Below are 10,435 nucleotides of genomic sequence, written 5' to 3' on the forward strand. Positions count from 1 at the left end.
TAAAGTCACCAAGTTTGAGAAACACTGCTTTAAACAGACTTGACTTTATTGAGATTTCTCCTATGTCTAATTTTATTGCGTTTCTCTTAGGTTTTTTTCAGTTTTGTTTTTAAACTTTAATTCAACCTTTAAATCATCCTGCTTGCACATGAATTTAAATCATTTTAAAGGTTGACGCATGACACAATTCTAGATATATTATTAACTTGAAATATATAAAGGAGACCTCTGTTCTACTATTCATACCTAAGAAATCTAATAATAAATCTGTCTTTGCAGACTCATCATATTTGTCAATGAGGACACAGATGCTCAAAAAAGGATTTCAAGCCACTGGTTTTTTAAAAATCCACAAACATTTTGGCTTTCTTCCAATTCCCAGGAATATGAAATGCAGCTATATTATTCCAAGGAGTTTTTCTTAACTAGAAAAGATACTGTGACGGTTAAAACATTTTAAAAAACGGTGTTTCTCATATATTGTTAGAATTAGATAACTGGTACAATTTTTAACAAAATATATTTTGAAATAAGTACAGGGGAAAAACAGATTTATTAACTTGTCATATTCCCGAACTTTATGGAGAAACAATTATGAATGCTTTCATAATTTTTAGGCTGACATTCAAAAGTGATTAATTAATTACTTTACTTTTTTTACTTTACTTTTATTTGCGCTTCTAGACCGCCCCCTCTCCCAAAAGGGACTCGGGGCGGTGTACAGTCCATACAAGAAATACAACATATGAATAATTAAATAATTAAACAGTTAAAATTGTTAAATAGATAGATATGGAGGAGGTTAAAAAGGTTAAAAAGAACTGTACAACTGAGTAAAGTATCTAAATATAGTTTTAAAAACCCCTAAAAATATCCTATAAATTAAATTTAAAAACAGTTCCCCTAAAATACCAGTTAAAAAATATGTCTGCCAGGAGGTAGCAATTATGAATGTGCCAGGCCAGCTAATCGAAACAGGTAATTACTTGAAAACACCTTTAACTTCTATTACATTGATCTTCAATTCTTCCTCTAGAGCAGCGGTTCTCAACCTGTGGGTCGCGACCCCTTTGGGGGTCGAATGACCCTTTCACAGGGGTCGCCTAAGACCATCGGAAAACACGTATTTTCGATGGTCTTAAGAACCGAGACACCAATTTTACGGTTGGGGGTCACCACAACATGAGGAACTGCATTAAAGGATCGCAGCATTGGGAAGGTTGAGAACCACTGCTCTAGAGAAGTGTTTCCTGACCACTTCCAGGTGTGTTGACTCAAACTCCCAGAATTCTCATCAATGGCTGTGCTAATGGCAGCATTCTGGGATTTGAAGTCTGCACACGTGGAAATGGCTTAAGTTTCTCTACCTCTAAAACTTTAAGATGAGTGGACTTCACCTCCCAGAATTCTCAGACACACATCTTAAAATTGCTGAGGTTAAGAAACACTGCTCTGGGCCACTGCAATTCAGACATTCCTGAGGTAATGTACCAATATTTTGGGGCTGGATTTATTTCCCCAAAAACCCGGCAAGATCACCCAGGGAACAGCTGTATTGGCATCATTCAGAAGAACCAAAGATTCTACAGCTCCCAAGGTTTTATTCTGGAATGGATTATTTTGCACAGCCTTCATAGAAGTACTTTTTCTCTCATCCAAGATCTCACATTCAGAGGTCTAACCTCTAGAGCACTACTGCTCTAGAACAGTACTCCCTAACCAGACCTTTGAAATGCACTGGGGCTACCACTCCACAAACTCATAGCTGTCCTTGCTCACCAATTATTCTAGAAATTATACCTAAAACTACCAATGGAAATCAGCAAATATCATGGCATATATTTTTTAAAAAATCATTTTACTTGATATGTTCCTGGTGACCAGAGCCTTGGACAGTTTTAGCACCCCAGCGCTGTTCTTTTTCACTTACATCATTCTGTAAAGTACATTGAAAAAGAGGTTTTATTACAACAGTTGAACCCAGGTTTTAAGCAAGCTCCATCATTCTATTTCCCTGCCACTACTGACTTTGGTCAGCTCATTAGACCAAAGACTTCATGTTGCAGACACACCCATATTTAAGGAAACTTAAAGCAGAATTCCCACATCCTTAGACACGCACACACATATCCTCCCAACAGTTCCTAAATTGTGAGTTAATAAGCTCATTCCATTTTCCCACTTTCAATTGTAAAACTAATTTTTTTAAGATAACTCTTAAATTTAGTTCAAAATTGTACCACAAAGTCAGGATCTGTCTCCCAATCATCCGCACCATCATCCTGGCTCAGACTGATGCTGTGGCCTGCCGATGCTTTCCACATCTGTAACAGCAGAACATGTATGAACAATATTAAATAAAGGTTCAAGCCTTTTTTTTAAATCACCCATATACCACCATACAAAATGGCTTTTAGTTCCATAGAATCACAATGTATTTCAGTTATTAGATGCAATCAATAATGCTAGCTTTGATAGAGTTACTTGATGCCAAATTATTACAAGAAAATTCTCATATTAATTTTGAAAAGAGGATATAGTTTCCTCTAGCTATTATTCAACTTCTAAGCATAATTCCTGCCAGCACTTCAAGGAATATCAATACTTATGCAATTCACTTGTTTTTGAAAAGCACATTGTAAATATAAAAATATATTTATCTGAAAAAAAAACTTTATAGGCCCTTCTTCTTTAGCTAATTCACTTCTGAATATTTACTGCTGGACAACTTTTCATTTCTACCATTACAATTCTAAAAAAAGTGATTAGGTCAGATATTCTGCATATTTTATACTAATGAACTTCCACTACAACGGAAGCTATCATGCTATTAAGTAAAGCTTTAACAAGGACACTAATACAATGTTTCGACTCAAATATAACTGAAGATGCACCAAAATCCCACAAAGTTGATTTATGACATCAAAATATTATCTCACAAATATAATCAACAGAAATAAGATTGTGGCCTTTCCTGTATATACCCAAGAGAAAATCCCAGTGAATTATCTGCAGTTTATTTCAAAGGGGGGAAAAAAGTAGCATTAAGTTGTAGCAAATTAAAATGTAGCCTTTCAGAGATCCAACCCAAAATCAGAGGTGCTGAATAGTAAGTATTTTCAGCTTCTGTTCCATTCTAGGGTTGTTTCATACTGAAGAAAGGCTGAAGGTTCTGCTCCAACAATAATCCTTCCAATGTGGTTAGCAGTGCAAAGGCTTACATTTCCTTTACTGTACCCTTAGTTTTTCCAGATAATTTCTTTCCATCTACTGTACAGTAGGCTAGACAGAACTTTTCCATGTCATACAAGTCACCAGTGACATAGCAATTTGGGGAAGGGGGGGGGGATGGAAAGTACAGACAACTCAAGTGCTGCTACTATTACTATGAGTAATACTAGACCAACAATCAAGCAGTAAATATCCCAATCAAGGAACTATCAACTTAGACAATCAAACAGTAAACAACAGCCTAATCAAGGAACTACCAAGAGGAACACAACACTGGCAGGCAGATCACGGAACCAAGCTCAGAAACCACTAGAGAACTCCACAAAGAAAGGAGAATAGCTCTGTGATTTGTAGAGTTCTACTTGGGGAAAGAAATAAATAGCATGGGCAAACTAATTCAAGTTATCTAGCAGTTACAATTCCTAACAGATCTGTAATATAAGAGAAGAAGTATTTGTACAGGAATCCCCATATTTAAGGAGAGGATCCCAAGAGAAATTTAATCTTTCTCAGTAAACTCACTTTCATAATGGTCAGCGTGACATGTTAATGCAAGTATTACAGGAAATCTCTCCTATATCATTTGAGTTAATCATTTGAGTCTGAGGTATGCAGTGTTTGTATGGCTAAGCTGCAACTGGTTTTGTGCTTTTAAAGCAGCCTGGCATGCAAACAGAAGCAGATAAAACTAAATGCACTGACCTAAATTACTTACGAAAATTTCCCCAAATCTAGGCAATGTGACCATTTCAGAAGTCATCACAATTCACTACAATTAACCCAAATGTGTGGGTTAATTGTAGAAACCAAGGATTCTATGTTCAACCATAGATACTCGCTGGGTAATATTAGACCAGCTACTACTCTCTCTTAACCCAACTCACTTCAGGGGGATCGTGGAAGGGAAGAATGGGAGGACAGGAGCCTCCACCGTTGTGAGCCTCAGCTCCTAAACAAAGTCAGATACAAAATGAACAAAAAATTGGGCTGTTCAAGCTCAAAACTTTTGCTGACCCCTCATCCTCTCTTACAAACACCTTCTCTCAGTACCTTCCCTTTTCAGTGTGGCCAGTGCTACCAACAATCTAAACTGTCCAAAATTTGAAATGCAAATGACTATGCACATTTGTTATGTTCAAAGCACAGAAGAGTTTATTATTGCTACCTAAATAGAATAATCTAGCTAATCAACAATCAAAGTTAAATTGGTGCTAGATGAGGGTCAACAGAATTCAAGAGAGGCTGGAGTCTCTTGTGGCAACAACACAAAGACTCCAAACCGATAACACATTTAATAAAAAGGACTGGGAACGACATGATAGAGTGTTTCAGTATCTAAGGGACTGCCATAAAACCCTGGAAGGCAGAAGAAGCAGCAATGGATGTAAACTAATCACAACAGAACCGACCTAGAACTAAGGAGAAATTTCCTGACAGTTAGAACAATTCAACAGTGGAATTACTTGCCTTCAGAAATTGTGAGTGCTCCAACATTGCAGGTTTTTAAAAAGAGATTGGACAATCATTTGTCTGAAATGGGATAGGGCAGTGGTGGGCAACCCGCGGCTCGGGAGCCACATGCGGCTCTTTACACCCTTTAATGCGGCTCTTCTGTGTGCCGGGTGCCCACTCCCCTCCCTCCTCTCGGGCTTCGGAGGGAAGCTTCTGCAAAAGCCCGGGTGAGTGACAACCAATTTTGGTCCTATGACTGCAGAATGCTGCAAAATACCATAAATGCAGGCCAGTTGTTGAGTGTTTCAAATGTGATTGGAACACTCAACAAGGTGACCACAGTGTGTGTGTGTGTGTGTGTGTGTGTGTGTGTGAGACAGACAGACAGAGAGAGGAACAGAGAGAGGGAGTGAAGGAGGGAATCAGAGAGACTGACAGAGAGAGAGACACACACACACAGACAGAGGGAGGGAGAGAGGGGGAGGGAGGGAGAGAAAGATAGACAGACAGAGAGAGAGACACACACAGAGTGAGTGATTAAGTGAATGAGAGAGACAGACACACCCACATACACAGAGTGACAGAGAGAGAGGAAGGGAGGGGAGAGAGACAGAGGGAGAGACAGAGACAGACATACACACACACAGAGTGAGTGAGAGACAGACAGACACACACACACACAGAGTGACAGAGATGGGGGGGGAGGGAGAGAGAGGCAAAGAGCCAGAGAGAGAGAGAGAAAGAAAAAGAAAAAAAGAAAGAAAGTGGGAGAGAGAGATGAAATTAAAAACAACAACATACAAACCTGACTTAATCAAACTATCCAAGGAAATGCAAGGCCAATGTTCACATTAGTGGTTGTGACTTTGTCAGTCAATGTCAGGATGTAATTTTCTCTACATTGTAAGGCAAATTTTACGGAATTTAACGTTATCGATAAATAATATCGTTCTAAAGTTTTTGTTTTATTAGTTGTGTTATTTGTATCCTCCCGACCTATGTGGATACTTGCATGCAGAATATTCTCAATAAAAACTTATTGAAACTAAAAACAGTGTACCATCCTATGTATTTTCGGTTTTAAAAATGTGGCTCTCAAAGTAAATTTCAATCGTGGTTTTGGCGAGATTTGGCTCAGTTGAAAAAAAAGGTTGCCCACCACTGGGATAGGGTTTCCTGCTTGTGCAACATGGTATTAGAATACTTCCAAGGTCCCTTCCAATTCTGTTATTCTGTTTTTCTATTAACCCGAGGCCTTCTAGCTCAGCCTGCTTTTCTCCTATAAAAACGTACATTTCACAATCTCATTTCTGACCATAGTTTTGAAATGTAGTCTGCCTTCTATATAGTAATTGTTTAGCAAGAATGTGACACTGTCTTCAAAACTGAAAATCAGAGGAGCACCAGGGCAAGTAAAAGGAATGTACATTGCTGCAGGACTTTTATAAATTCAGTCTGGTCATGAGGTCAGTGTGGAGAAAGCAAATGGCAAATCAAGAAAACATACATGAAGGTCACAACCCTCTGTACTCTAGGTGCAATTCCTGCTAGAAGAGTAGAAAGGGATGATGGGAGGAAAGAACTGTTAAAGCAGCCAAGACTACTAGGCAGTGTATTTTAAATGAAACACAGAAATTTTACTTCAATTTTTGCAGATACATACTTTGCAGTAAAAATCCTAAAAACCAAGATTATTACTTTGATCTTGAAAAGAAATCAATATACACTTTGCACTAAAATCCTAAGAAATCAAGATTAATTACTTTGATCTTGAAAATAAATCTATGTATAGATAATTAAATGCACATCCCATAGATATTTAAAGGCTGGCTAATCTACTGCTATAGAGTTCTCAGACTGGATGAATCAAATATCTTCTTGCCAGTAGCCAATGAGTAAGATTTTGTGTGACTTACTGAATCACAAGCAATGAATATTCCATCCCCCAAATTCCATTCCAATCCCATTCCAAAAATCAATTCTGGTACCAAATCTATTTCTGCATTTATGTCCACAGAAGCATCAAAACATCCAGAGATATCAATGTGGACTTGACATATGTCAATCTCCATACTAATGAACAGTGATCACATTTAATTGATTGGCTGGCCTCCATGATTTACCAGCCCACTTCTTGCAATTTGTGTGTGTGTGTGTGTGTGTGTGTGTGTGTGTGTGAATATATACATGGAGGCCCTACTTAAAATCACAAAGGAGCATCTTGGCTCCCAGTAAGATCCTCTCCTAATCTTCTAAAATGGCACAACAGATAAATAATACCTTGAAAACAAGTATCCTTTCAGGACTTTTTGAGTTGTCCTAATAAAATTATTGCCCCTACTTAGAACTTGGATCCGTTTTAAAACCGGTTTTACTTGAGAGAGGGGGGGGGGAGTTGAAGTGAAAACAATTTTCAGCTTTTAAAAGGGTGTCCTGCCTAACTGTGCTTCCAAAGGGTTTGTTATTTTTTAGGAAGGAAGCCAACCCATTCCTCTACCCGCAGATCCAGCCAGGGAAGCATTAGTCACGCGCCTGCAGACCCGGACCCGCTTCTCCTGCTGTAGCCACCCTACCACATCGCGCTGGTAAAAGACGGCGAAAGAGGAACTGTCCCCGTCCTCTCCTCCTGCATTCAAGCAAGCAAAGGAGGTGGCGAGGAGCGAGGCAGGAATCGGCCGGATCGCATCCTCCCGACCGGGCAAGGGAGGGAAGAAGAAGGGTTCGACACCCCCCCTTTTTTTTTTGGATCATCGGCCTCGCCGCCGGAGAACAAAGAGCCTTCGAAGCAAAGAAAGACAGGCAGCCGCTAGGATGCAAAGGGCACCGCCAGCCCCGCGATCAACCTTCTTGCCCGAGAGGAGTCTGCAAAATCTAAAAGCCAAAAATCGCAGGGGCGGCCCCACCTTGGGCTCTGCATCAGCGCCGCCTCTGCCCAGATCCTGATCGTGGAGTGGCAACCGAGATCCACGCCAGAATCCCTCGCCAGGCCGGGCTTATTCTTTCCCTGCCTTGGGGTTTTTCTTTCTTCCCTTTTCCTCCCTTTCCCTTTGATTCTTTCTTTCAAAGAGCACCAATCCCGGCCGCACCATCCATCCCCGCCGGGCGAAGAGAAACCCGCTAAGAAAGAGCCGGCCGTTCCACGCTGCCCTCTTTTCCCCCCCGAAGAGCCCCCGGCACGGACCCGGGTTCCTGTCACTTACTTTGCGGCCAGCCCACTTCCCCGCTACCCAGGCGCCTTCCTTGCCGACGCGACGCCGCTCCTCGTCTCAGCCTGCTGGCCCTTCCGAGCTCTGCCGAGCACTGCAATTTCCGCCTCTCCCAAGATCCCGTTTCCTGTTTTTCAGCATGGCGCGTCATCAGGTGGGAGATGGCCGCAGCGACCCGTCGGGGCTTGGCTTGCTACTTTCAGCGTGGGCTTGTGGGAGGCGAAAAGACCTCCTCATCCGTCCGTGCCCTTTAAAAAAAAAACACAAGATGCCCGGGGATTCTTCGGCGCGCCTCGCTTCTTTCTGCAAATGCGGCTGGCCCCGTCTGCAGGCTGGCTTAGCGGAGCATCTGGTTCGCCCTCCCGCGCAATTTAAAGAAGCCTGGAAAGAAGCAGCGCGCCTGCGCCCCCCAAATTAATAATTATAAACAGCACACGGGCTGGGGGGGGGGGGGAGATTGACTTCGACTTTCGACGATCCTTGCGACTCTTCCACCGGCTGGTCTCCTTCAAAGGGCATCTCTCTCCCCCCCCCCCCCCGCTTCCCTGCTCCCCTAAGGCGCACCTCCGGCCGGAGAGTTAGAGCACCTCGTGCAGAACCTTTGCGAATGACCAACACTGTTGCCCAGACGCCCAAAGGTTTTGTACTCCCTACACTTTAAAAGTACCCCCCCACACCACAAAAAAAAAACCCGCAAACCCAGAAAGGTCAAAAATTATTCCTTCAACTGATCTCTCAACCTTCAACACCGGGTTGCTTTGGTGGAGCGCGCGCGCTGAGCGAACCCGGGCGGGGATTGCGCGCGCGTGCGTGCGTGTCTGTAGGGAGGGATACAAAGCATGAGCTGAGGAGGGGGCTGGAGGAGAAAGGAGGTCGGGTCGGGTCTGTCAGTAGCGACTTCTTGCCGGCGCGTTTCTGTCTATCCGCAGGCGCAGCGGCTCGGGAAGCTCCGTCTGGAGGAAGAAGTTCAGCAGGAACAGGCCGAAGCGGGAGAGCGACTACTTTGGCCGGTGCCCTGCTAGCGAATCTCCCGCTTTCCGCGCCAGGTTTCTGGAAGAGCGGAGCGCCGTGATGGATTATGCCGAGCATGCGCAGAAATGTTTCTGATGGGGGGTTTAGGGACTTTTTAGATAAATATCTTTGATTTAAAGATAACCCGCATTCATCTCACATTTGAAAAAGAAAAAAAGGTGTTTGAAATTGTGCCTTGACAATTAATTCTTTTTAATATTAGAAAATTAATTAAGGGGCTCCCCTATTAGAAGTCACTGATATTAAAGAAAATATTCTGATATTAAAGAAAACCATGAATAAAATGGTTAGATTTGTCAAATGTTAATTTAATTAGCCTTAATTTACAGTATTAAGCAATTAGGACCCAAAAAACATGATTTCAGCAAAAAAATATACTGAAAATTCTAAAAAAGCAATCTGATTTGATTCTAAGATTGATAGGATTTGGCATGTGGCATTTATGTTTATCCCGCATTTATTTTTAGAAATCACTCAAGGCAGTGCACATACCTAAAACTCATTCTTTCTCTTATTTTACCCACAACCTGATATTGAGTCCGCTGAGGAAGAGTGAGGTATACAATATAATGTATTGTATATATTTATCACACTTATATAGCTGCCTATCAAATGTGACTCTGCTCAAAACTACAAATATAAAAATATAAACACAACATACAACTATACTAAAACAACTGTTAAAAATTAAATAAAACATAAAACATATACTAAATTACAAATTTAAATATTCTATAGGAAGTTAATACCTACCCCTCTACTAGAAGGTGAAATATCCTAGGAAATATTTAAAAAGGAAGATTATTATATTTCCCTGGATAAGAAAAGGGAGAAACATGTTTTTAAAGACAAAGTAGCTCCTTGCAGCTTCCTCCCCCCCCCATTGTCAATGGGCCATTCTACATAACAAAGGTAGGATTAGTCTTCTACCTATCTTACCACTTGGCACCTGGGAGGATTGCATCAACCAGTAAGGCAAACAGGCTTGGGTCTCAGGACAGCCTCCAAAGTTAGCTAAGAAACACCTCCCCCTCTATTTGGGAATCTGACAACCAATCAGAATACATTTCTTACATAGAAACAGGAAACTCTTAAGGTGGGTCTCAACAGAAAGCATAAAACCCAGGGACTCTCAGCATCTTGGCCCTTTTTCTTCTTCACCCAACATCTTGAAGCATGTGATCACCTTTCCCCCTTGCCCCCAGACCTCAAACCATGTTGTCCTGACCACCATTAAACCATCTTTCCAAGCAGTCTCCATGTTTCCAGTGTCTTTTTCCCCACTTGGAACTGAACCCAGGAGGACATTTCTTCCAACAATTCCTAAATATATAGGTAGTCCTCATTTACCTCCATTCATTTAACAATGATCCAAAGTTACAACAGTCTCAGAAAAAGTGACTTACAACCTGTACTCACTCTTATAAGTGTTGCACCACCCTCATGGTTAAAAGTAAAGGTTTCCCCCGTCCAGTTGTGTCTGTAGGGGTATTGCTCATCTCTGTTTCTTAGCC

General features: G+C 41.5%; 1 protein-coding gene across 4 annotated transcripts in view; it reads right to left on the reverse strand.

The window, feature by feature from the left end:
* Positions 1 to 9,989, reverse strand: part of CTTN (cortactin) — a 34,099-nt gene extending 24,110 nt beyond the window's left edge. For 2 of the 4 annotated variants that reach the window (XM_081935218.1, XM_081935215.1), the window contains exons 1-3: positions 7,884 to 8,018; positions 2,241 to 2,324; positions 1,863 to 1,936 (exon numbers count right to left, since the gene is read on the reverse strand). In XM_081935218.1, the coding sequence (XP_081791344.1) occupies positions 1,863 to 1,936; positions 2,241 to 2,324 (158 nt within the window). In that variant the 5' untranslated portion in view covers positions 7,884 to 8,018. Of the gene's footprint in view, positions 1 to 1,862; positions 1,937 to 2,240; positions 2,325 to 7,586; positions 7,719 to 7,883; positions 8,019 to 9,860 lie in introns of those variants that run through there. The other 2 variants (XM_081935216.1, XM_081935217.1) reach the window with 2 other exon arrangements.
* Positions 9,990 to 10,435: the final 446 nt, after the last annotated feature.

Source organism: Natrix helvetica (genome assembly GCF_964273705.1).
Source record: "Natrix helvetica genome assembly, chromosome: 1".
NCBI classification, from domain to species: domain Eukaryota; kingdom Metazoa; phylum Chordata; class Lepidosauria; order Squamata; family Natricidae; genus Natrix; species Natrix helvetica.